Source organism: Chelmon rostratus, chromosome 8 (assembly GCF_017976325.1).
Source record: "Chelmon rostratus isolate fCheRos1 chromosome 8, fCheRos1.pri, whole genome shotgun sequence".
Lineage (NCBI taxonomy): Eukaryota > Metazoa > Chordata > Actinopteri > Chaetodontiformes > Chaetodontidae > Chelmon > Chelmon rostratus.
In genome coordinates this window covers 17,105,809-17,133,554 of record NC_055665.1, presented here as the reverse complement: position 1 = coordinate 17,133,554, position 27,746 = coordinate 17,105,809, and the positions used below count along the sequence as shown (strand labels likewise).

Sequence of the window (27,746 nt, the reverse complement as noted above, 5' to 3'; positions counted from 1 at the left end):
GCCATGGACCCGCTGTGGACGGACACCGGCGCTCCGGTACGGCATGCAAATACGTACTCTGACGTCGGCGATCATGTGGCTTTTGGCGTAGATCCTCCTTGTGATCGCCAATTTTTTCTTTCCTGTCGCCTGTTGTCTGCTCGGCTATCGGGCCGCCGCGAGAGTGTTTGAGACGCATTTGGCCATTTCCTCGCGAGGCAGTCGCTTCGGGATTGCGCCGCACTACCTGAGCATCGCGCCAAAACGGTGGGCAGGTAAGAAATGGCTAAAGTCTTCCTGTGTTTTTTTTTCCAAACGGCTCGCCGCGGCTCCCTCTCCCCTCCTTCAAAAGTCCCTCAAGTTAAAACGGCGTGCAGTTGTTTTTTCGTGCCTCTCTCTCGGCGTGCTCTGCCTTCTGCGTGGCTCCCAAACACCCACACGCCTCTGGATAAATATTTTAACTTGTCTCGCCGCATGAACTTTGCCTGCCCCTGCCGTTCACACCTGCGTGCTCAGACAACGTGTCCGCCAAGTTGTTAATTGGACGTTTTCTCCCCCGTGTTGAAGTTTCACTCCGATACGTCGCGACCGCGGTGGGAGACGGCGGAGGGGAGAGACACGGTGTCTACTTTTCCTCCTCCCCGTGTCGACATAACCAGCAAAACATGGCCGTCCTTTGCCGACATGTTGTTACGTCGATGGCGAGAGGGGGAACATTTGGGGAGAGTGTTTTTCTGCGCCCCTCTGTCACGTCTCGGCTTGGCCGGTGGAGACGGCCGTCACTCCGCGCACCGCCGTCGGCGTGCCCGCTCGCATTCGGCGGCACCGAGGCTCGAGTGCAACTTTTGGAGTCCGGCGTTGTTTATAGACTTTGATTTGCGCGACTGTGATGTAGGCGTAACGTTACCCCTGGTGATGCCTCCTCCCCTCCGAGACCACGGCTCTCACTGCACACACACACACACACACACACACACTCACTCACTCACAGAGGCAGTGCTGTGGCTCAGGAGCTCACTTGTATCCTGTCGTTGCAGCAGGCCTTTGACGGCTATGGAAAGTCAGGCGTGGTTGTTCTTATTCGCGATATTAACTTTGGTGATGAGGCGCTCCGGACTGAGTCTGTCCCCTGTGCACCCTGTGAACGGATGGTGGTTGTTTGATGCATGCTATGCATCCTTCATGTTGCCCTGCGCTGCATGAGACAGCGTATAAACATAAACAAGCAGGCAAACATAGCGCAGGCCACGATCAGGAAAACAGTCAAACACTCCAGTGCCAGAGTTCAAATGGGGAGATTCTGCTCGCTCTTAAGATGTAGGCCAACAGGCTTCATCTCCTACCCAGATTTCCAGTTTGTTTTTTTCCATCACTGTCATATAACCATAAATCTCACATAGAGTGCTATGTCACATAGGTTTATTGCTGGGAGACAATGCCATAAAGTTTCTTTAAAGTCACTGTAAACTCACTGGCTGTCCAACTAAGTTGGAGTCAGATTCTTCTCAGTTCATATACTAAGTGCTCTGCGTAATTTGGGTATCGGCCACAACTTTACTGATCCATGTTAAATACAGTTTGTCAATGTTAGAATAAAATTTAATGTTTCCTCTGAGTTGCATTCATTCAGCCGCAGAGTGCAGCCGACTCCACATGTGTCCTGGCCTCACGTCACCTTAAATTAAATTTATTCCGCTGAGTTCCACGCAGTATGGTGTACAGATGTTAACTTCAGGGGAAAAAAAACAGCGCCGGCATCCCAACAAACTGCCATACATGCAGCATACACTGCATGTCATTCCAGTCTATTCCGTCTGGCACGTGGAAATATGATGACGGTTTGATCTGAGTCTGTCATGAAGAATCTACAGACAAGTGTGGGTAATGATGAAGATGGTAATAATGAAAATAACACCTGACTGACATTTCCAAGAACAGAGGAAATCACACACGGTGGCACCACCTGGCTCCCAGTGGCAGTTACAACCAGATATCGACTCTGACAGCATTAAAGTAGCGTTTCATATCGTAGGCTACGACAAACAGTCCCTGACATAGATTTACTATGCTGTAATTCAATGCACCTGTTCAGCAGTGTACAGTCTCAGACCTCTGACAGCTCTGCACGCTCAGTCCCTACAGGTGGGCCAATTAATTGAAAAGCATTTAGTGTCTGTTGTGTATACTGCTTTTCTAAGTGAAGCCGTCACCCAGTAGGTCTGTATTCACATTCTTATGTCACGTCTGATGAAATATCTTCTTCATTAGACAATATTCCCTTCATACTGGCATGACCTGTAATGTTGTATCTCCAAACATTCCTTGATCAACAGTGGAGCCCAATCTGTAAAAGATGTGCAAGCTTGATCACAGCGTTGTACTTAACCCCCCCCTCTCAAATACCCGTAACCAGCGATTCCTCTGGGTATAAACTTGGCTTCGCTCACTAAGCCAAGCACTCTTGCTCTTTCCATGTGAATAAAAATGTGGCTCATGTTTGTTCTTCTCATGGGTTCCACTTGTGATCTGCCAAATCACACATAATGTTATATAATTTGGAATGACAACCAGCTCATTTTTACTGGTGTCTGAACAATCAAAGGGCCTCCGCTGATCAAAGTAAGCGGTCACATTTCAAACCGCACGCAGACAGTTGCTTGGCGTAATGTGCGGCGGAGCTTTCCTGCAGAACAGCGTTAACTGGGAATACAGCCAAAAATAGATGTCATTAATGTGTAATAAATTGATATATGCAATTGACCTGCCTAAATAAAATGAAACCTGTCTTAGCAAGTAAATAAGTGAGGAATATAAAGGATGTAAGTTTAAAAAATCCCTGTTGTTCAGTGTTAGGTATGTAGGACATTACGGAATTGTTTTTTACAGTTTGACAGATGCAAGATTAAGTCTGTGTTTAAATATTTTTTGGGGGAAATTGTTATTCTCAGTATTGCTCGAGGGATTAGAGAAATGCACAGATGTCACCACCCTACCTTGTCGTCCATAACGTCAGTGATTGTCCCACCATCGCCGCACTGTGACGGCAGCAGGGAGAGAGACAACATCTTAGTGAAGAGGGATTTTATGCACAGTCTGAAATCATTTGGTTTATTTACAGTCAGGAGTTTGGCAGCTATTTTTGAAGAAGTGGCATAAAAAATACATCTGCCCTCGTTGAATTGCCTATTTTTCCAGCCCTGCTCAACCATGCTGTGTTTATCAATGTATTGTGACCTCTCAGAATGTCACAGTGAAAACATCCAGCTGTGAGGTGGTCCGCTCTATTTGTTCCTGGAGGTGTTTAGTCATTTGCTGTAGTCAGATGGTGGAAAATGAAAAAGACTCCATCCATCAAATTCATTTAAGTGGGAACCTTAAATATCAGATATCATTTGTATAAACGACATGCGAGATCTAATTGTTGACAGTCATCATGCCGCCAGATGTTGCATCTGTCAGACATGCCAGCAAATTGAAATTGTCTGACGCAGTTTCTGATGGCTGCCTGGAACTAACCTGCAGCAGAAGATTGACAGCGAGACACCAAGATATTGTGTTTGTTTTTGAGAAAGTGGTGGCAGGTACTCCTCTTTTCAGTCAAGTATATGCTGTGTCTGTGTGTGTGTGTGTGGTGCTAATGTTATAGCTGTCCAGTGTTTGAGCCAGGCTTGTCTCAGATGAGGGCCCAATGGGCCAATTATTCCTTTTCTTATAATAAACAATTCTTTCAAAGCTGAAAACCCAGTGAGGGCTTAAAACTAATAATACAATTAACAGACGAGCATTTCCAACATATTACAAAACCATGTGTGTGAATAAATGGGTGTTCTCCTTTCTTAACTGTGCCACTGACAAATACTTTAATCAGTATTTTACTGGCAGTCAACTTTAAAGTTCATCTGTGTGTGGAAAACCAGACCAGTTTGTTGTAGTTCATAGTGAGTGCTAAGAACTCCGCTATAATTATTCTAATCATTACATGCAGAAGTGTCATGTTAAGTGATGACTGCTACGTAGTGTTCCACTTATGGTAATTATGACAAACTGCTGGTAAGTTATGTCTGACAATTACAGCTGACGGTATCAGATATCATCCCCTTCAGCCATAAAATGATGTGTGCAAGCAGATAACGCTAGATTGTTTATGGACCAACAGACTCACCACTCTGTTCTTTGTGAACAGCAAAAACAAGTGCTGGCTTGTGATGCAGGTTCACCAGGTAACAGCCCACAATTCATTTACTATAATACTAGTATAATATATCTTGTAAAATCTGATGCATGCTAGCAGAGTTGATCCTGCCCTTGGTTTTTATGGGGACAGTTGGGCACAGAGAGGTTGTAATGATGGGACATTTCATGTTTAAAGGAGTCATTGTGGCAGTGGCACACTCTTGCTCAAACTCAGGCTGATGATAATGGGTTTGTGCTTGATTTTATAGGAGTATATCCCTGTGAGCTATCAGCCCATGTGCCTTTTTTTTAAATTCTTGTTCAGGCTTTGCTGACAGAAATACTGTATGCTGCATGTGAGCAAAGGTAAACAGAGAAATTAAGGACAAGTAAGTTGATGCTTTTGGGATATGATGAGCTATATGATATTTTGCTGTTGTTTTTAGAGTTGTGCTCTGCTGACCTGTGGTGCTTTTCAACAAGTTTGTGTTTTTCACATTCATTAGGAACACCCAGCATTTCCCGAGTGTACATCACACTTCCACATCCACTCCCGAGCTATATACCGTCTGTCCATTCTCTCTGAAACACTGGAATGAGTCATCACGGGTTGGAGGACGGAGGTTGTTGTCATCACGACCTGTCGTGCTCAGCCTGGCTCTGTGATGACATCACCAACATCTACGCTGTGCTTTGTTCCAGTGTTGTTTTTTTTTTCGGCTCAGGTCCTCTCCCCGCCGTGCCTCTGCCGGCTTCTCAGACGTGTTGTTAGGTGACTAAGGCAACCACAGAAATGAGCTCATCACCTGTAGGTGGGGCTGAGAGGGAGATCGTGATGGAAGGAAGGAGACAATTAGGGAGGCAGAGCTGAGGAGTCACATAGGGACAGAAGGAGAGGGAGCATGAAATCAACACTGTACGAGAGGGTACGTGTGATGTCTGAGAGAGACAGAGTGATACAGAGGAAGAGACAGTTGAGTGACACTGAATGAGAGTGATGAAAGAGGGAGAGAGAAGGGTTGGAAACTAAAGCCCCGCATGCACCTTAACCAGTAAAAGCAGTTTTCCATGTTGGTGTCAGGTCAGTTTTTGGTGTAAAAGGCTGCAATTTGCTGGGTCAGGCCTTGGTTGTATTCCTGGAAATCTTCAACCACAGCCCAAGTGCAATCCAACGCTGAAACATTTCCAGGTAAAGCACACAAAAGGTCACTGCAGTCTTAAATATGATGGTTTAATGTGAGCACTAAGGCAGTCCCCCTCTCTGGTGTTTCAGTGGACAGAACAGAAAATTGCCTCGGAGTGTTAAGAATCGACGGTCCTTCTGTTGTGCTCAACATGTAGGAAATTCAACCAAACTAGAGGTGTCACAAAGGGAGCCGGTGACGCTGAGAGAGCCAGTGAGCGACAAAGAAAAAAAAACACGAGAGACAGAATGTCTGAGTGGTGTGAATGAGAAACAAGAGACAACCTTGGAGTGAGAGACTGCAAGATAAGTGTGTTTGTGAGCTTGTGCGGAGATACTACTGGTTGGGCCCAGTGTACCTGCTCTTTCTCCCAGTCAGTCATTTCAGAAGTATTTTATTAAGGACTTGACTGCTTCATTGCTGCATTGATTATTATTTAAGTCTATGGGTGCACAGCAGTTTGTGCAGCGGCATGTTTCTGCCTGTGTAAGCATCTCCATGTACATCATCCACCAATCAGAGGGCTCATGTCTTGTTGCCGCTGCAGTCTTTTAGAACTTGACAGTACTTCTGTGGTTGACAAATCCGCTGAACATAACAACCGCTTCGTGCAACTGTTAGAAGTTAAAAGTTTCATACCCTTGCACACCATCAGTGTCTGTATGTCATGTGCATCATTTAGGCCTGTGTGAGCATGCGTGTGGACTGGCTCCCCTTCTCCCATCCCTCTGTGTCCTCCAAATTTTAAGTTAGGGGGGAAAAAGGAAAGGGGACGAAAGGAGAGAGAGAGAGAGAGAGCTTATAAAAGGCCTTCTGCACTGCACCACGTCAGCTGCTGGCAGAGCACAGACACGCCCCTCCTGCCAACACCAGACCAATCCAGAGAGGCTGGAGACAATTCACAAGCCACACCCACTGCAGCGAAGGCAGAGATTGACAGGTTGGAAATCTGGCCGCACTGGAGCATTTACTGCTTGCTGAGACTCTCGCAAACACAAAATAAAAGGCGCCAACGTCTCAAGCCTTTCTCATTTGGACTCCGCAAGACATAAATCTATCTTTCCCTCCCATGCATGCCACAAGTAAAAGGCGTGCTGTATACAACAACATGAATATTTCCCCTAAACGTAACCTAACATTGCATTATATTATATATCAGATATCATTTGCAGTGATAACAGTGTGGTAAACATTGGACTGAAGTATTAAAGAACGCCTCCCACATCCCTGTCACTGTTGACCTAATTTGCAGGCTGCTGGTTGGGTGCAAGATGACCCTTGCCTTACTCCACTTATGTCCCACAGTGCATTTACTGTAACTAGAAACTCACACTTTTACCCTGCCCAAGGAAAAAAAAAATCAAGCGCATTTTTAACAGCGGTCTAAGGTCTTAAAAGTTGACATTGTAGAGTATTTCCGTGGGAGAGTAATGCACCATTATCAGTGTGGCTGTCTGTCTGTGCATGAGGCCATTAGGGAGAGTGAAAGAGAGGAGCACAGAGCTGGACAGGGAGAGCGCAAATAGGACAGCAAAATCAAGTCGAGGGGGGGCCATTATCATGTAAGCTAAATACAAATGTTCAATTGGGATAGTTTACCCCTGTATTACTCCGTTTGCTGTAATGAAACCCTGCCCAGCACCCCATCTGCTTTTCATTTTACTTGCAGCTCTTGGATCAAGTGACCGCTTGCTGACGTGCTCGCCTTCGTCATCGGGGTCACTTTGTGTGAGTTTGTATGGGGTTGGAGCAACAAACTGAATTGAGACAGCCTTAGATGTTCCATGGCAGTATGTGCTTCGGGTACACATCGGTTCCTGGTGTTAAGAAGGCACGCAGAAAAAGCTCACCATGTTTGCTGCAAACTGTAAAACAGCTTCTTTTGAGTCCACTGGTGGGCTAAAGCAGTGACTGTTATTTGGAAATGCATTCAGATGATGGTACAGTCAATGTTTTACATGTACGCCGCCGCGCACAAGGTCAGACACACGGTTTCCCGCCTCTGAATATGTCCTTCTGACGTACGGATAATGTAGAATATTTGTGTGCGTGTGCAGAGTTAGTTAAATACGTGCAGAAAAAGTGAAGTTGAGCTGGATTTTAAACATAGCTGCCATCGTGACTGATTGACCTCTGCTGGGTTTCTGCTCCTTGATGCAAGCACACACTAGCACACGCGCTCTGTTGGTTACAGTGTTACCATAGTAACACAACCATCAGCCGCAGAGTGGGTGACACTTGGATATTTTTATAGCTTGCCCTTTGTGTGTGACGGTGTGCCTGTGTGTATTCAGTGAGGAGACAGGTCTGGCAGTGTGAGGCCGGTGTATGTGTACATTGTTCAGGTGAAGCAGAAGAAGTGGAAGACTGGATTCTTGATTGAATGCAGTGCCTCCTGCTTGACAGTGTTTCTGTCAAACAGTATATAGGCCACTGTGTCTCTCACAATGTTTGTAGACTGAATAAGGTCACATCAGCAATGACCAGTCTAGCTTTCTATAACTTCCATATGAAAGTTTTGCCATTTATCACAAAAGCTGGTGGTTGTGTGATACGGCGGAAGCAGCCCCTACAACACTAGTGGCTTGACTTTAAACGACGTGGAGGAAAGTCAGTCTAAAAAAAGTGAAAACATGCAATGTCAGCAATTTATAGCATTAAGAATTTTGCTTATGTGACCAAATCTTGTTAGAATTCAGCGTGCATGTGATAAAATCCACTGTGTATACTGCATGTCAGCCAGTAAGTAAAAAGAAATTACAAAAATTGACATAAATGCCAAAGACATGTTGGAGGTCATTTGCAAGCATTTGTTTGTCCATTAGAGAAACCTGACAAGATTTGTCAATCATCAAAAGTCCCGCTCAGTACTTGATAACCCAAATTTAGAGGAGTCATGGAACATTTTGGGAAATGCACTTCTTGGCTTTCATGCAGAGAGTTAAGGAGAAGATTGATACAACTTTCATATCTATACCCTAAAAATGTATCTAAGCATAAAGACTGGAAGTGGGGAATAAGCTAGCCTGGCTCTATCCAAAGGCAGCAAAATCAGCACCAAAACAACAGTTATGGAACTATACAGGAATTATGTGGGGGAGCAGTTGTATCACGGTGGCCATGGCCCCCTGTCCCTCCTTGGCAGCACCTCTGGCCTTACTAAATTATTGAACACATGTATCACACTAACCTCTGCGATGGCTGGAACTGCCTCTCTTTGGTGAGGCGTCTGATGTCAGATGGTGGTGATGATGATGATGATGCTACAGACGGCTGGTTTTCCAGGTTTGGTCAGTCAGTGTTCAGCAGTTTTGAAAAGAACTGCTTGTCGGTCCTTGCTTTGCAGCTCAGTGATTTCATGTCGTTGGTTATCAGGCACATCAGATGGTCCCACTTTAAACTGCTGAGCGAATACGTATCTTTTGTTTACTTTTCATGTCCTGAAACCTCTCACCAAATACCTGAAGTTGTTTTCAGATGTCATAGGAGGCTTTTGTTCTTGCAGAGTAGGACATTACACAGTGTTGCCACAGCTTTAATTTCACTTGAAGATGATTGCACATTTTGAAAGCAGAGAGTTCAGAAGCTGCTGGGGCTCTGGGTTCAGCTCTGAGAGAAACTTGGTCCACCATGAATTATCACTGAGTTTCCATTTCCGGTTTTCCTTCATCTCCGAATTATTCCAGACAAACAGACACTCTGGTTCTACTCTGTCTGGTGCTTGCCGCTCCACAGCAGTAACAAGGCTCTCATCCGCAAATTCTCCTTCTGAAAGAGGTTTCAGCTTCTTAGCTATTAGCTCGCTCACCACAAGACTTGAATGTGGTCTTGTGAAAACTGCTTGTTGGGTACCCAGAGAACTTTATTCAAGAGCATTTGTCTTTGCAGCTCATCCAGTTTAGCATGTTTCAAGCAGTAATGACTAATGAGATTGGCCTTTTCCCTCACTTTGAGCGTGTCCCTACAAACTAACTTAGACACGCTGGCTTGCCAACAAAACACAAACAACAACAAAAAAAGATTCATTTGTCAATTTCTCTTGCAAAGTGTATACGGTATACTGTTTTAAGAGATCCTTGCTTTAAATGTTTGTTATTTCTTTATGTATAAAAAGAAAGAAAATCGTCCAGTATGCTCAGTATTACCATTGGCCTCAGGAATCCAGTCTAGGTTTGGCTCAAGAGACAAAACAACTGTTTTCATCACTTATCTACGCTTAGTCTTTATCCCAGCTAAGCAAAAGTAGCGCTGCTCTGTTGCTATGCAGAACATACCAAGCACTCCAACACAGTGCAGCACTGCTTTGCTCCAGAGGAGCCGTGTGATGAGATTTAAATTAATTCTGCGACGGTCCGAAATTCTGCCTGTGCCACCCCTGCTGGGACAAGTTGTATTAATGGCGGTGGTGCTTCTCCTCACCCACACAATTGAGACGCACACATTTTCCTCCTCACTGCAGTGGCTGACTTGTGGAACAAGCAGTCAGGAGGGAGAACACAGTCAAAACAGACAGACTGAGAGAAACACACCCCACACAGCAGTGCCAACAATGCCATGTGTGCACTCCCTCGGTGCAATATGTTTTTGTTACTTGTGATATAAAATGTGTGGTGGAGGTTGAAACTTTTAGTTAATGTAACAGCACAGGCGTGTCAGTGTTACAGTCAGCGTTTCTGCAGCTTCTGGTTTCTATGCTGCTTTCTTGTCTTGTGCTTGTTATTTTAGAGCTCCAGTCTAACTGGCTGGTTTGTACTTCATGCATGGCTTCAAGTGCGGAAGCTGCAGAGGTTGCCATTCATATGCCTTTGTGTTTGTGATGACTGCATGCCTGACAACTCTGGCACTCGGTTGGCTATGTATCTACATTCATTTCTCCTCCTTTCTTCAGCAACAACAATGAACCCCACCAGAATCTGCCAGTTGTTCAGCTAGATCTTTGTTCAGCCTGTTCAGGAGAGAGCTGTGGCACAAGACACATTATTTCACATTTCGGGCAGTGCGTGGCCTTGCAAGGGTGCACCTGATCAACCTGGCTGCATTATATAATGTAATATTTACTGTATATCATATCAGCAGTGTGCAATGGTTGCCCTACATTTCTCTGTTAAGCAAGGGCCAGCGTTGAACCTCACGTGTGCTTTCCTTATTATTGCCTCACTGAACCTGCAACCTTTTACCTCAACCTCTGAGCCAGGCAGTGCAGCTACCACAGTGATCCATAAGAGCAGTTGTTTCCCAATAATGACATTGTTATAAACCTCAGGTATGACAGGTTTAGCCACAGATATATGCATCTACAAGTTGGCATGGGAATAATTTGGTGCACACGCTGCTTCTCCAAAATTCCAGATTCTGGGAGCACAGTCTGAGCTTCCCCCCCACTACACTTTGAGATTACATTAATGATACACAGAAATAGAAGCCGAGTCCAGTGCGCTGCTGTGACTCATCTGTTCAGTGTCGTTCTCTTCTCACTGCTGTTTGGATAGATATCCTTCCTATAGCACCACTGTGGTTCTGCTGTATTAGATCATCTGTCTTCATACATTACGCAGGCTCTGTGGTACGGGGTATTTGTATTGATTTCCACCATGTTCTCTCCAGCATGTATGCCAGTGTGTAGCCTAAACTGATTACTGCCAGGGCTGATAAATGTATTTGCTGCCTGGCAGCATTAATGGTAACTCCTTCAGAAAGATGGCTCCACTAATATAATGCACCAATCAGACAGACAGACAGCCAGACAACAGGCAAGTACAGACAGACGGGCTGGCAAGGGGATGCCAGGCTGAGCATTCATACAAGTTTAATGAGCATCCAGACAGTAGGGAGTTTGTGGCTCCAGCACAGAGCTCACTCAGCACACAGAAGCTGACTGGCTGACTAGGTTACACCCGGCAACGAAAAGGTGGGAGACCGACTGACTGACCTGGGTTATGAAAGCAGCCGAGACGTCCACGTTTAGTTAATTAGTTTTCCTACTGGAAATAAAGTGAAAGTCATCATGTGAACAGCTCAGACGGCTTATTCCCAAGTAGCCCGTTAAGGCAGTAGGAGAGCTGGCCTTCCCTCCTCCACTGTAAATGCTTTTGGTGCCAGCGTACCCTCAGTGTTCAGCACTCTTTACACAGGCTTTTCTCTTTGTTTGAGACAGTCAGTGCACACAAGTTTCACTCACCTGCAACATCTCAAACTGCAGCGCTGCTTGTGTGTATAGTGTAAGATAATGCTCCTTTTTCTCACTCAGCCTCTGCTCAAAGTCTGTCACGCTGTCAACGCTTTTTCTATAAATGACTCAATAGGCACATATTTAATATGCAAAGCAGCGTCTGATGTCATCCGGTGACTTGTAGCAAATGTTTGAGGAGCCACTGGCATTATAAAGCTATGTAGCAGGTGTGTTTACAGACTACTAATATAGATGCTGCATACGTGGAACTGCTCATCCTCTCTCCCTCTGCTTGTGTGGGTTCAACACACCAGTGGGAGGTAACACAGTCCAGCTACAGCTTGGTGCTTTCTCTCCTCCCTTCTGTTCACAGTCAGATCCTCATCCAGAAAGTGTTGAGGCTGTGTCAGCAGAGAGGCAGCAGAAGTTCAGCAGGTCGTGTAGAGTGGCACTTCAGATGCAGCTGACAGATGCATCTCTGGCTCCTTCTTACCAGATGTTGGCCACATTGCTGAATTTTGGTCAAACTTGGATGGACCGAGTGACAGTGAGTGGAAAACTGAAGTACGGACACATGCAGTGTTTCCACCATGTGTGCTCTTAGAAGGTATTCATCTATCTAGCACAAAACAGGGTTAGTAGGATAATGAGGAAGCTTTTAATCTGTTTCTGCTACCTGAGAAATATTTCCTGTGTGCTGTTCATGACTATCTCGGGTTATTCTGGGAAGTGGAGTCTCTCCTTCTCCTTGTGACTGTTCCTTTCTGACTTTGAGTGAGTGAAGCTGGAGAAACCTCACAAATGCACCACGCCACCCTGCAAGAATGGGGTTTTCCGGGATGTCAAGGCACACGGCCCTGTCAGTTATTCCTGCAAGATTTCTGTTTTCCTGAGGATTTCTGGGTTTGTTCTCTGTCTCCAAATCCTCCAAAACACAGCCCCACATGCAGCTGGGTCACCCCCGTACATACAGTCTCTGTCAGTGACACGGATGTAGCAGCTACTTCGCTACATCTCTACGTCCACGGTTGCTATAGCGACACCATGGTAATGAGCCTGCATCCTAATGATGCCTGGGTGGGTTGTTTGAGGAGTTGAGATATCTCAGGACAATGAGTCGACTGGCGAATGACAGCCTTCGAGGGTGCAATGCCATGTGATTAATGCGCAGAGGCCCAAATTAAGTATGTGACACTTTGGCGTGATTATAAAGTAGAGTCCTAACCTGCTGAGCTGAGTCTGAAGTCATACTTCACACATTCACTGTTGCCCCACCTTTTCGCACTGTCCTTGCACAGGCTGCTTAAATATGATATTGCTAAACAGGATCTTTGTGAGGTGAGGTTAAACCTATTTCTTCTGTCAATATTTACTCATGTTCATCACATATTTGATTAGTGTTGTATACAGGAGATTTTAATTTACACTTTGCCTCCTCCTCTGTGCTGACTTGGTTTTATGGAACCTCGTTACGTCCTGATAGAAGAGCCCCGCTGCTGCATCGACTCATTTGATTTTTACTCATGTGAATATGAGTATGAAGCTTCTGCATGAGGCCTCCAGAATATCAATAGACTTTTTCACTCAGATAAGCTCCTCTCTCACTCCCTCTCGCCTCTCATTATAATATTACCCTAGGAAAGTTTCCCCCGCTCAGCTTTTTTGAAACCGCTTTTTCTTGATGGAGGTGTCATTTCATGGAACCCAAATAAAGCTACTCTTCCTTTTTAAGATATGTATCTGAGGCTGCTTTGTCTCTGCTTCTCATCCTATTCACACGGCGCAGCACGATGTGATTTATGATTAGTCAATATTTCTCAGGTCTTACTGACAGCCACAGACCTGTCAACTGCATATATTTGCATACCAGCTGTGTTATCAAACAACTGTTCTCAGACTGTTGATGAAAGTTTGTACTCTCCGTAAATAGACGCTGGAGGAGTTCTTCTGTAAAACTTGTCTGACCAAAAAGGCTTGTTGTCAAGCTAAGTATGTTTTCATTTTCAGCCAAGTCGAGTGACGCTGCAAAATACAGCGTGATGTTTGGCATTTTTGATTAATTTTAATTTGGATTTTCTTTAGATCAGCAGTTTCAGCCACTTCCTCTTCCTCGAGTTTTGATTCTTTTGTGTCATACATACATGAGACACATGCGATGACAACACAAGGATCATTCAGAACACTGTCTTTTTCTCTTTACCACCAGATTTACCTCCCAGTTTTTGCTGGTCCAAGGAGGAGATGCATGTCCTCTGGATTTCCCCCACACTGTTCCTTCCCTCCATCAGTGTGAAACATGCTCATTTAGCAGGGCCATGCTTTTCAAGACCTCTGGTGTCCACTGATTTTGCTCCTTAGCCCACTGCCATTACTGTCTAATTGCTAAGGGGGTTGTCTACAAAACCTTTTCTTTTCGGTGTTGCACTTGTCTGGCAGTCGACCACCTGTAGACCGTCTGCTCTCCTGCACTCTTTGTTTGTCAGCTTCCTTTGACCTTTTTCATTTTGAGCCATTTTAGCTCTCTGGCTGAATGTTGACTCTACATCTTAGGTGGCTGCTCGCTGCAGATCCGCTCAGGACACTGCTGAGCTTAAGTAACCCAGCACGCTGTATTTCTTGATGTGCTCAGACCCGCCTGTTTGGTGCCCCTGAATAGGTCATCTGTGTTTTTTTTCTCACGTGTTTCATTTTTGTTCATTCCCCCTTTGTGTAAAATCCAATACAGTATACCCTTGTTTTTTGCGGGGGTTACGTTCCAAAAACGTTCCCGTGATAGGTAAAATCAGTGAAGTAGAAACCTTTTTTTTTTTTTTACAATTATCATACAATTAAATACTCTATTATACATTGAAAAGAAGGAACAAACCATTTTACAGGCTCAAGCATTTGTTTCACAAATAAAAGTACTTTAGAAACGTGTTTTTTTTTTAACAAATAACTTCTGTACTGTACTGTCAAATAATAATTTTAATCATCGATGTGAACAGAAGGCTTCAAATTGGGGAGATTAGCACCGCCCACCGCGACCCGAGTAATTGGATTAAACGGGAGAAAATTAAAAATGATTATGAAAAACATACAAAGTACAGTCGGACAAATAGTGACTCAGGTGCATTTCACTGCTCTTCAGACTGAGCCGCTGCATCCTGACTCCGCTCTGCAGTGTTTTCTTCTTTTGAAGCCCGCGGTGCAGGTGTGTTTGTTCGGGAGAAGAACATAGTGATAGGCAGCTGTTGTCGCTCTTTTTTTTTCGCATCTTCCGCTGCCTTTTGGGCCCTGCCGCAGGTGCTTTTGTCGGTCCAGAGCGTTTTGTCGACATTATGGGTTTTAGCCACGTAAGAAGAAGCGGAGTGACTTTTTAGCCAATCAGAATGCAGAACACAATGCACGATGCAAATCCGTGAAGTAGCGAAACCGTGAAAAGTAAACCGCGTTATAGCGAGGGATCACTGTACCTCAGTTGTAGTTTTGACCAAATTCTACACATAAATCCACATTGTGTGGAAACTGTTGATGGATCAAAGCTTTTATATTTGATTTATCTTTATTTATTTATCTATTTTTATTTATTTTCCCTGACTTGTATTCAGTGACCATGTCAATCCAGATGAGATCTTTGACTTAAATGCACTCCAATCATAAATAGCAGAAGTAGAGGAAATGAGGGACATGGGGAAAAGGCGCATTTAATATGATGTGTAATGTCTGATGTTTATATTAATCAGTTTTCCTGCTGTGGCTCTTCTTTTTCCGTCCAGGTATCATCTTGTCATGCAGTTCCAGGAGGTCGGCCAGCACTGGAGCTGACACTGTCAGCGAGCACAGCCTACGCCACACTACAGCAGTCCCATCTCTACCAGACCTTCACCTTGCACTGCCCTCCTCTTTCTACAGCCACTAATCTTACCCCAGGGGAAGACTGTTTTCCAGACTCCTTGGCTGCTCCTTCCTATCCCAGAGACTGTCTCCTAATACAAGAGAGAGCTCAGGCCTGTATCTGGATCCTAGTGCAAGCCGGTCCTCCTGACTACTCTTGAGTACCGTAGAGTGTCTTTTCACCCACCACTCCGTGACAGTAGTCCTGCATCCTGGGCACGTCAGCCTCCTTATATCACCACTGGCCAAGCACAGGCACCAAGTGAGGGCAGCTGTCTACCCAGACAAACTACCATCATCATGTCCAGTCGACGGAAGGCCTCCACTCCCTGTATGATCCGGCCAGACCAGACCATGGTGGAGCTGGATGATGAGGCAGAGGAATCACATGACATGGAGGTGAGAGAAATATAATTCAGTGGATTATTCGGTGGAGTGATGATGCATTTTTTTAATGTACGGAGTCATGTGCACTGATTCCTGAAAGATTAAATTCATAAATCTGTGAGATGATGTAAACACAACTAATATAGTGATGTGTGTATGATATGCACAGGGTTGAGAATGCAATTTTCTCTAAATCTGATCACTGCCTTCTTCCTCTGTCAGACAACAACGGATAACCATACTGAGGAGGGACCTATGGAGACAGATCTTTCCACAGAGACAGAGCCTTCTGTGGAATTAGACCCTCCCACAGCTCCAGACAAACCATCTACAGAGCCCCCAGACCTTTCCAAGCCTCAGCGTAAGCAGCAGGGGGGGTACGAGTGTAAATACTGCCCCTTCTCCACACAGAACCTCAACACTTTCAAAGAACACGTCGATGCTAACCACCCTAACGTCATCCTCAACCCCCTGTACCTGTGCGCCGTCTGTAACTTCAACACAAAGAAGTTCGACACCCTGACGGAACACAACGAGAGGTGTCACCCAGGGGAGAGCAACTTTAAGTTCAAGCGCATCAAAATGAACAATCAGACAATCTTGGAACAGACAATAGAGGGGTGCAGTAACAGTGCGGTCATTTACAACACATCCAGTGCCATTTCTGGCAAAGGGGACGAACTAGGCGCTCTGCCACTCAGCAAACCCACCACAGTCAAGATCGGTAAACCAAAAATAATGTTGTCGGATAATAAACGGACAGAGTCTCACTTGGGAAAACTCACCCCAGACCTGGCCAAGAAACCAATCACGGCGCTTAATGTGAATGGGACGGTCATCATCCCCGAGTCGACTCTGCTCAAAGCAGACAGCCTTTCTCACATCATGCCTTCCCTACAGCGGCCTCTAAACTATACCCAGGTAGGACACACAGTTTTTTTCTTAAATTCACTATTCCTGTGCAGTTTGACATTTTAGAGGAGAAATTGATACCACTGGCATGTCTGTATGTTGAAACAGGCAGTTACAGCCAGCAGGCAGTTAGCTAACCCCTGAATAAATGTTGGAGGCAGGGAGAAACAGCCAGCCTGGCTCTGTCCACTACTCATCAACACATTACATCACGTTTGTTTAGTTACAGGTATTTCATAAAATGTTGCATCGTTAATGCTAAAGGGAAACGTTTTTATATCTCTATATAGTCTAAACAAACAAGATATGACGTGCTCATTAAAGAGCTTTTGATGTGGAAAGCAGACACTTTTTTTAATGCTTCAGCGCCACCGACAGCCACAGCTGGAGGCATCGTGTTTTCTAGAAATTTAGCACAAATGTTCAGTTGGACTCGAGGATGAACTGATCAGAATTTGGGTCACAAAACACGTTTTTGGCCACAATTCAAGAATTTATTTGGTAATTGTGACAAAAGTCTCATAGGATAAAATGATATGACATTTTATATCCAAAAGGTCAAAGGTCAACTTCATTGTGACATCATAATGTTTTGCAGAAACACTTTCTTGGCCATTATTCGACACCATAACTCAGGAACAGAAAAAGAGATTGCGACCATATTTCACATTTGGTCAGATACTAAAGCTGTTTTGTTGTTTTCCCCCTGTTTCCAGTCTTTATGCTAAGCTAAACTACCTGTCTCTAGCTACATGCTTATCCTACAAACCTGAGAGCGGTGTTCTCATCTTACTCATTACAAGAAAAAGCAAGTGCCCATAATGTCTTAAGTGTCCCTTTAAATTCTAGCACTGGATTGAAACTTAGCTTTTAAAAGAGGAAAAGTTGGCAATTTGACAAATTAACTTTTAAATGTTTTGTTTGCAGCGTGTTATTTTATGGGTTTGTAATGGTCTAATAATTTCCTTGGAAGTTTCCTGCAAAGAACTAATCTAATTCAGTGCTAATTATAAGGAAAAAAGACCTACACTTGTTCATTTGGTGTACTTCAATTAATTAATTCCAAATTAATTGCAAGTGGAACCAAGACAGTCTGTTAGCCGGTGCATTGCAGCTCAGCTAAATATGCTAAAATCTAAAATTTGTGTGCAAAGCAAGCATACAAATTACCATATATGGAGAATTAAGTTATCAATAATTGATTAATTATGGAAGAATATTTACTCTGGTTTAATTTGAGCTTTTTTTCCAAAGGAATTTCAAATTTTGCCTGTAAATGGTGCCAAATTGCATAGTTCTTTTCAGGATTTTCAGAGGACGTGATTTGGAAATTACAGACCCGTAAAATAAAGTTTTACCTTTCGGTTTTCAGTTTTTGATATCCACCATGCTAAATCTTATGCCTTTTTTGTGAATATAAGAACTGAAAATTCATCGATTCACCATCGCTTACCGTATTATTTCAGGTGCCGAAGATCGCAGTGCCCCTCAACACAACCAAATACAACCCCTCCCTGGACGACAACCTGACACTCATCTCTTCCTTCAACAAGTTCCCCTACCCAACACAGGCCGAGCTCTCCTGGCTCACCGCCGCCTCCAAACATCCAGAGGAGCAAATCAAAGTCTGGTTCACCACACAGAGGCTCAAACAGGGCATTAGCTGGTCTCCTGAGGAGGTAGGAATTATAGTAATAAAAACATCTTTGGCACTCTCTGAATACCCTCAAGTGTGGTTTTGGGTATTTTTACCAGGGCTTTAAAAAAACCTATTAAAAAAATAAATAAATAAATATCGGTGATAGAAACTGTATTTCAAGCACCTTATGTTCCAAATGCTCTAAATTAACTCGCATTTAGATTCCAAATAATGAGAACAATTAGCCTGGGCTGTTGGCAAAGGTCATTATCACTCTAAAGCAGATTATAGCTCAAAGCACAAGTCCACAAATTGTCTGGTGTAGTAGCCACCGATTCGGATGTGGGCTGTTGTTTGGTTACTAATCCGTATTGTTAAATTCTACACAGTTTTCAATTTTTATTTCGCTTTACATGAACAAACAACAAACTAGCAATCTTAGATCTCTCAGATTACAGTGTGAATTTTTATTTTAGCTAATAAGTAGAAATAAAGTTAATTAAAAAAATAGCACGTTCTCCATCTTGAAACATGCAAGTTCAGCCTTTTGATTATCTGGTGTAATTGAAAATACTCAAAATATTAAAAGGAATATGGCTAAAATAATTTTGATAATAAGATAGTAGCCACTTAAATAAATAAAAACTTTTCAGCTTGGCAGTCACACCTACAGAGGAGAGATTCAAGAGTTTTAGGATTTTATTTTTTTTATTTTTAGTTGTTTTAAACGCACAGGTGTAAAAAGTACTTTCCTTCTGTGACAGGTGGAGGAAGCCCGGAAGAAAATGTTCAACGGTACGATCTCCTCTGTGCCTCAGACCTTCACCGTGGTAGCTCCTCAGCTCAACTCCCAATCATCCACCAACTTGTCTGCCTCCACCGCAGCCTCCAAAGCCATGCAGCCAGGAGCCTCTGTCCTGCAGTCCCTCCCCTGTCAGCTGCTGGGACAGACCAGCCTGGTGCTGACTCCCGTAGCTAATGGCTCCACCGTCTCTTGTGCGCCGCTGGCACTCACCGTGGCTAACCAGGTACAAAACATTTGGGCAGAAATATTAACTTGTGCAGGCGCAGGAACATAAATTATATCCAGCTGTGGGCCACAGCATTGGCAAGAGCAGAGAGGTGGATCTGTGATAAGAATGTAGTTTGAATCCTGAACCTGTCCTCGTATGAACTGGTTAAGAGTCTGAACACGTCTCTCTTCTCCTCATGTGAATGTTGATGTAAAACTGTGAATTTTGCCAGTGGAGTATGGCAGAAAAGTGTTACCAATTCACTGAATGGTGAAAAATAAATCAGCTATTAAGGAAGATATTTAAAAAAGGTTGAACGTGGGCCATGCTTGATTTAACGTGACAGACGCATGATCTGAAGTAGTCAAATCTTCCACCGTGTTCACCACAGGTGGCGCAGTCGCTCAAACGGCCCCTGGCCTCCCCTGTGATCGCCACAGAGAGCAAACGACCCTCCATCATTCAGACCATCTCGGCGCCCATGGCCACATCCAAGCAGGTGTCGCCCAAAGTGCTGAGTTTCACAGTTGACCCCAATAAAACAGCTGAGCAGCTCTCAGTGCTGAGGTCCAGCTACACACAGTGTCCTTTCCCTGAGGAAGATGAGGTAAGAATAAGTGAGTGAAATGACATTATTTTGAGACATAAGGATTTTTGGCACCACTCTTTCTACTTTAGTGCTGCTGTCTTTTTTTTTTAATTTTTTTGAAAAACACAGTACTGTCACTGATAAACACCTTATTGTTTCATTTAATGTTGCATCTTGTCACGTGACAGATCTACAGGCTGATAGAGACCACTGGGCTGTCCAGAGGGGAGATAAAGAAGTGGTTCAGTGAACAAAGGCTCCTTAATCTCAAAGGTATGTGGTGTGATCAGTGTCAAACAGAAAAGATGATAAAACATCCCGACTGCCATTCATCCCTGTAGGGTTTAAACAAGCTGGTTTTGGTTCAGATGTGGGTTTGAATTCCCAAAACTTTCAAAACAAATGTAAACTGAGAACGCGAATTGTGCTTAATCATAGTCAGTAATCTGTAAATAATCTGTTTCCTTTAGTAATAGCTAATAAACTCCCTCTGTGTGTCTCTCTTGAAGGCGTTCCTCCACCTCCAGTGCTGGTGAAAGCAGAGGTGACACCAGCACCCAAAGATGGTCCCGTAAAGAAAGCAGTCCCCAGCCAGTTCCCCCTGCTGGAGAGGGTGAAGGGGAAATCATCAGAGCAGCTGAAGGCGCTGGAGGAGAGTTTCCAGAGAAGCAGCTCTCCAACAGAGGCAGATATAGGTAAAAAAACCAAACAAACAAACACTGCCATGTACTAGATGTAAAATCTGTACAATTAAACAAATGTTATTTTACTTGCTTATTTGCTGGTGGTCCCAACCCAAGTCCTAAATTCAGATGCCTGATGTGAGAACATTATATTTGCCTACAGAAATGCAACACAGCCCACCTGTAGGTTGGTGGCTAATGAGGCGCAAAATTGGCCCTGGATCATATCTATTTTTAGGATCTGTTTACGTTGTGAAGTTCCTGAGGAAAAAATATTGCAGAACTTTTAACTGCTTTTTAAAAACTTTGTCTCTGAGGTAGGATAAATCGGGTTAGAATCAGGTTGTCCGATTAACAGTGGAAGCTTAAATTATTTTTAAAAGTCCAGTAGTGTTTTCTTCTATTTATACTAGTTCACAGCATGTGACTTAATTTTCTTTCACCCCAAAGGAGCTGCTGGCCCGTCTCAGGTGGGTGCCTGCATGACAGGAATAGCAGAAATGTTTTTAATGAGCCCATTTTTAAGTCCCCTGGAGGGAGACTGAATTCTCAGGTTTCCATAAAAAAACCACCCTTCCACTTCAAGGTAACACAGCTCATCTGATCCACTGAACTCTGCTCTGCTACAGACCATCTGGCCCAGGAGACCAGGCTGTCCAAGACGGAGGTGGACTGCTGGTTTTCAGAGCGCAGGGGGCTGAGGGACAACATGGAGAAGGCGTTACTCACCATGGCGTCAAAGAACACAGAGGACAGAGGAGACCGGCCAGGAGCGCTGCTGAACGGGGCCTCGCATCATCGGGAGCAGGACGGAAAATCTCTGCGCACCTCTCCTCATCCTCCTGTCCTGTCCTCTTCCTCCTCCTCGTCCTCCCCTCCCGTGCTCGCAGTCTCCTCCCCTCACCCACCGACCCTCTCCTCCTCTGCGTCACCTCCCATCCTCACTTCGTCCTCCTCCTCTTCTCCCCATCCTCCCATCCTGTCGGCCTCCACCAGCCCGGCCCCCATCAACAGCCGCTCCCTCACCCTGCTCAGAGAGGTGAGGGAAGGAAAACACATCAGCACCGACACCGATCAGATGACAACATATTCAAAGTTATAACTTAATTCAAGCTGCTATAGTGACATAAAGATGAATGCCCTTTTAATTGCTGATGGGCTGCTAAAGGTAGGAGACACTGATGAGTTTTGACTTTCAGAGATTAGTTGATGAGAGTGCACCATTTTAATACAATCTGAAGTGAGATGTTTTGTGAAGTTGATTCATCTTGAGAAGGAATTGTACCAGCGCCCGAGGAAAAGCTGCGTGATTGACACTCCATGATGAGATTTGCTGATAATTTAATATTAGAAGTGAGATAAGACGGCAGGAGACTACAAGGTCAGATCTGACAAACTAAAGAGAAGCCGCTGGAGTAGTGTTGTGTTTAGAAAACAGCAGTATCCCATAGGATTACAAGGCCTATAAATGGAACATATATCCATGAGATGTCGCTTGTTTTATGCTCTGCACCACATTTCACAGACACAGGCTGTCAGTTAATGATGACCCATATATTTCAACTACCGATGGCTGATTTTAAAATCTGTCAAAAAAAGGTCCATTAACCATATATTAAGCTGTCAAAGCCAGTGCATGTGTAGGATTTTAAACATGAGTCTCAACTGAGTTGTGAAAGGTGGCAGCTGACAACCCTCCTGTGAGCTGCTGCCACGTTGTACTGCCAGAGAGAGTCTGATAAGAATTGACACACTGGAGCAAAACGTATGTAAAGTAAAGGAGGATTTAGCAAAATGCTAGCAACAGCATGCTAGCATGCAGTCAATGACACATATACCGTGCAGATGTTTAGCAAGTATTATGTTCACCATCTTCATTTGCCGTGCTCAATAGTGGAGGAGGTATTTAAGTTAAAGTAGAAATACTGCTATTTGAAAATACTTCACTGAATACTTCACTGAACAGGTATTACCAACAAAATACACTTGAAGCATCGAAAGTAAAAGTGCTCACGATTCCTAAAAAATGACCCCTTTGACTGTTCTATTATTATCTATTATTTTATTGAAATATAATTATTGTGTAAGTAGACTTTGGCTGTTGCGGTTAGCTGAAGTGGAGCTAAATTTAACTGCTTTACATACTGATTTAATCTACAACAATGCCTCATATTTTATCAGCTCACTGTGTATTTTGTACGTAAAATCTTCATCTGCAAAGTAACTAGTAGCTAAAGCCATCAAATAAATATAGAGCACTAAAAAGTACAAATTTTCTCTGAATTGTAGTAAATGTACGTCACGTTTGTACCGTCTGAGTAAATGTATTAACTGTACTTATTGCGCAGTACAGCTGAGACTGATGGGAATGTCATTAGTTCAAGTTTATTATACAGGTCCAGTCAAGTATTTTGTTTTTGCTATTAAGCAGTGAAATTAATATATATTTTTGTCATAAAATGTTTTGTGCTTGATCACATAATCTGTCTTGACAGATGTTCTGTCGGACTCAGTGGCCGTCTCCTGAAGAGTACAGCCAGCTGGAGGTCCAAACAAGCCTGGGACGCACCGACATTGTCCGCTGGTTCAAGGACCACCGCTCGGCGCTGAAGAACGGTGACACTCTGGACTGGATGGAAGGTTTCCAAAACCAAAACCCTGCAGAGCAGCAGAAAGCAGGCCAGGAACAGAACGGCCAGAGTTCAGAGAAAAACCAGAGTGTTTCCTCAGAAGTCAAGGCTGTGAAAGGTGAGTTTTGGAGGAGAACATTGAGTCTACTTTTGTTTCAGCCTGTTTGAACGTGTTTCATACCCCTGTTTGACTTGGTGTTTTATCTGCTGTTGTGGACATTTTAATTCTACAACCTCTGGTGCAGTGGAGGAGGCTGGGGAAAACGCAGCAGCTACAGAAGAGCACTCCAAGCTGTCCGACCAAGACAAAGTCCAGTGGCTGACTGACAGATTAGCCCACAGCGTGACGGACCTGAGCCGGGCCAGACCGGACCAGACCAGCTCTAGCACTGCTGACAAAGGGAGGTGGGTGGAGAGACGGGAAACGATCTTTTATCCTATATTTATTTTCTGCAGTGAGATTCATGTTATAAAGACAAAAAAAGACCAGCTCACTGCCAGTGTTCGATTTTTTTAGAGGAATATCTGAGGAGTTATTTTAAGGTTTTGGTTTTTTTTTTTGTGAACAGTCTAAAAATACAGCCCTGTACAAGGAGCGCAATGTGTGGATGCTGAATTACTCCATCCCCTGCACCTGTTATTTGTTGCATCAACTTTCAAACTTACTTTATGGCATTTGTTGCAATGTGCAAATAAAAATCTTCCATTGATTTTTGTCTCTAATTCGCCGAAGCAATCCGTGTTGAGGCTTTTTGTCTGTTTCCTTGGCAGGTGGGTAAAGGTGACCGTGGCTGTGGGGGACGAGAGTGAAGAAGCAGTGGAAAGACAGAGGCTGGCAACAGATGCAGACATTCTGACCTTGGAGCAGCCTGGGAGGGTCACTGGTTGATGGTAAGTTGAACTGGTGAAATATCCCAATCAAGAAAACTTGTATGTGATTTGTGAGGGTGAGAAAAGAATCAGAGGATGTACAAAATATTAGAGACATTTTCTCTTTGTACAAAGAACACTGAGATTAATCCAGTTTAAAGAGGGATTAAAAGCATAATTAATTCTTTTTAGCTAAAAATCACACGTCTCATGTTAAGGCCTGTGTGTTAGAAATGTATTGCCTGTTTATACATTCAGCAAACAGGAAGAAACATTAGAATTCATTCAAAGTTTTGTTTCCAGGCACCTGATGAATGTCCAGAGAAACATACCCAGCTCTTCAGCTTGCAGGTCGTGGCCCACAATGGGTTTATAAGAGCTTTTTGGCTGAACACAACTGCCTGCTGTGGCTGAAAATGAGCTGAAAGATGCTAAAACGCCACAGAGTCGAGGGATAGTTCCCTGTGGGTTCGTCTCCATGAGCAACTCCTTTCACATTACACCTAGTCTTTTGACTTATTGTTGATAAGAAAATATTTATTAGTGCAGCTTTAAAGTCTGTAAGAAGATTTTACTGCGTCTGTACTGATCAGAAAAGGGTTCATTGTGGGCGACGAGATGTAGGACATGGCTGCTGCTCTACAGGCTGTGGCGTTTTCCTGCCACTCAATGCATGCTGGAACATGCTCCAGCCCTCTATGACCCCGAAAGGGAGTAGTTGGCATGGAATGGATGGATGGATATTGGATATGGATATTGGATATGGATTTTGAAAGTATCGCTGTGTGACCAATAAATGGATAAATAAATGGTGAACTGTTCCTTTAAGATGCCACAGCTGCAGCCTCCAGCAACCCAGGAAGTTATTAGGGTGTAATTACCTCTGATTGGTCCTTCAAAAAGATGGCATACTGGGATGGCAGGATGATATTTGGACTACACCATCATTAGCATTGAAGATGCAGACACACACACACACACAATGTTGCTGTCAGGAAGGCAGAATGAAGAGTGCAAGTGGTGTTAGATTTTCAGACTTTGATAATAATTAGCACTTTTGTAAGCAAAGAATAGTTTCATGTCATGTGCCTAGTATTTTTGTCATTTGATGATTTCTAAATTTCTCAGTGCCCATTGCAATCAATTGTAATCTGGAAACAATGTTAACAAATCAATAAAGTGCATTTCCTTTTGAAGGGAGAGCTGTGATTTCCACTTGAAAAAATGCGTGAAGAGGAATTGGCCAGCATGTTAATTTCGGTCCGTTTCTGTCTGATTCTGTTCCAGGTCGAGTAAATCATTGACTGCTGAGTCACCGGCCATCAGGCGGTGGCTCCAGATGACCAAACGTGGAACCAGTGATGTAACTGTCTGCCTGTGTGATGTCATCACAAAACGCCGGGGCCCACAGTTAAAGCACTGATGTGTGGTGCAGAGGCTGACGTTAAGAGGAGTGCCAAAGCTGGACTTGATGCATTGTTCTTATTACTACTACACTTTACAAAAGATGCACCCTTGTAAATATTTTTCTGTATTGCAAAAAAAAAAGTTTGTACAGTTTTACTGGGAGGCCAAGTTTTGTTACATTTTTAAGAAAAAGTCTGACTGATACTGCAAAACCTGGAATGTTTTTTGTGTTGTTGTTTCAAGATCAAAGTGTATAATAGTCTGTTATTTGCTGAAAATCATTCTTTTTTTTTTTTCTTTCTTTCTTGAGAATCATACCTGCGCACTACTTATCATGAGTAGTCTTTGATGGCACTTGCGTATATGCCCGTGGTAGTGACATATATCTACATGCTAGGCCACTTCATCTCAAACTGTTAGGAAACTTTTCCTTTTTCTCCTGCGCCGTCACCTTGATTCAACCTTATAGAATTACGCTTGTGATGGTGGAAATCACTCAAAAGTGCTAAAGGGGCTGTTTAGGAGGAGTGACGGTGGTCCTGGGGAATCTAAACACAGCTACGGCCGCACTGCTGAGAGGCCAGAGAACAACAGCCACATGAGTCAACCAAGCAAAAACACATTAGGGCGAACGGACGGTCGGATGAATGAATGAATGCACTGTACGTCCCAAGTTCCAGCATCTTTTCTCGTCATCTGTTTCATGCATCAGTACCCGAGGCATGTTTAAGAGGCTTGAACAGCACAGAATGTTCCTTTTCCTGATATAGAAATGATTAATCACATAGGGAAGAGAGTGGAGTGTCCGTGTGATCGCACCACGCTGCCTTTTCAGCTCTCTTATCTGACATTTGGTGTCTGCCTCAGAACTGGGTACAGTGCAGACTGGTAATGATGACTTCAGCATTTCACTTCTTTGTTTGAAAAACTTGAAATATTCGTGACTGAACTCGCCAAGAACATGTGAACAAGAGTTTCACGCATGACAAAATAACCGAAGCTCCTTTATTTGAGCCGTGTCAGATATCCATTTTGCTCAGCTGTGATCTGTGAACACGTCTTTTGTCTTCTCTCTGGGCTCTCTGTCTTTAGGAAGGTCCTTCTATTCAAAGCCGGATTGGGTTTTGTTGATGTCTGTACAGTCAGTTAAGAACACCTGAAACACATCATCTCCAAGTAAAAAGAGATGAGCAAACCTGTGCGGATTTTCTGAAAAATGTCAGAAAGCATTTGGAATATCACAACAGCCAAAACAGTCATGAACTGCTTGCATGTGCTTCAATTTTCATTTTTAACAGCTGACTTTCAAAAATAATTTAAAGGGATATCTGTGATTTATGGGTCAGATTGCAAGCGCTTGCAGTATTTGTGCAAGCAAAAACAATTAAGTTGAACTGTCATTTAAAACTGGTTTGAACAGCGAGTGTATGGCTGTTTGCTGGCTGAATGTGTGTTGCTGCTGCCGATGCTTTAGTTTCATGTTCAGACAAGTATCTGGGATACTGTACGTTTGTTTGGCTATAATGGAAAACCGCTTGCATTTTCATTTTCTACTTTAAGTCTGCTGTAACTCAGTAAATACAAAACCAACTGTAAAACCGCCTTGGTCTTCCAGTGTTGATTGTGTACATCAGAAACCTGAGGCTGGACAAGTTTTTTTTTTTTTTTTTTCATCTTTGAGGTAATGCATTTGTTCTAACCCATTTTAATCAAACACATGTAAGAAGCTTGTTATTCTAGCTCAGGATTTGTTAGCCATGGCTCCCTAATAGGACACATTTTTGGGGGTCACTGTACACCTTTGAGTATGCAGCTATTTGCAGATTAAGTGGCAACTCCAAAACTGTCAGTGAAATAACATAAAGCAAAAACCTTCCTGCGAGCAGCCCACTGACTATATAAATTATTGCAGTTTGCATACATCAACTTTTAACCTTTTCAGGCACAAATATTAGTTTTTGACTGCCAGACCAACGGAGTAAGCTCAGCTGCATTTGCGTGGCAGTTTCTTTTATGCTTGTATGTATTTTTCCTTTTCTCTTGGATTTCCAGCAGGAGATGGTAGCCTACGGTTAGCCTGAACACCTTTCTATTCATAGCTTCACAGATGTATAAATCCAGCCTTATGTGCACATTGTTCAAATGCCATTAAATTTAAGCAAAACTGACAGCATTTGCATAAAAAACCCTGTGAACTGCCCATAAACTGGAGAATAAAGCTACACATAGTATGCA

General features: G+C 43.6%; 1 protein-coding gene across 2 annotated transcripts; it reads left to right on the top strand.

Moving 5' to 3' along the window:
* The first annotated feature begins 53 nt into the window (after positions 1 to 53).
* On the top strand, positions 54 to 27,112 carry zhx2a (zinc fingers and homeoboxes 2a). 2 transcript variants are annotated; one of them, XM_041942531.1, is made up of 13 exons: positions 54 to 246; positions 15,264 to 15,780; positions 15,991 to 16,689; positions 18,147 to 18,359; positions 19,084 to 19,347; positions 19,724 to 19,939; positions 20,110 to 20,194; positions 20,431 to 20,616; positions 21,234 to 21,643; positions 23,100 to 23,352; positions 23,480 to 23,639; positions 24,006 to 24,125; positions 25,392 to 27,112. In XM_041942531.1, the coding sequence occupies exons 2-12, from the start codon at positions 15,682 to 15,684 to the stop codon at positions 24,121 to 24,123; spliced, it is 2,703 nt and encodes a 900-aa protein (XP_041798465.1). In that variant the 5' UTR covers positions 54 to 246; positions 15,264 to 15,681; the 3' UTR covers positions 24,124 to 24,125; positions 25,392 to 27,112. The 2 variants fall into 2 exon arrangements, with proteins under 2 accessions (XP_041798465.1, XP_041798464.1); XM_041942530.1 differs by having other exon boundaries at positions 54 to 254.
* The last annotated feature ends 634 nt before the right edge of the window (positions 27,113 to 27,746 follow it).

Excerpts from the sequence above, each read along its gene's own strand:
- zhx2a (XM_041942531.1), top strand. The coding sequence starts at position 15,682 with ATGTCCAGTCGACGGAAGGCCTCCACTCCCTGTATGATCCGGCCAGAC. Across the intron at positions 16,690-18,146 it reads GGCCTCTAAACTATACCCAG|GTGCCGAAGATCGCAGTGCC; the intron begins GTAGGACACACA and ends GTATTATTTCAG. Across the intron at positions 20,617-21,233 it reads TCCAACAGAGGCAGATATAG|ACCATCTGGCCCAGGAGACC; the intron begins GTAAAAAAACCA and ends GCTCTGCTACAG.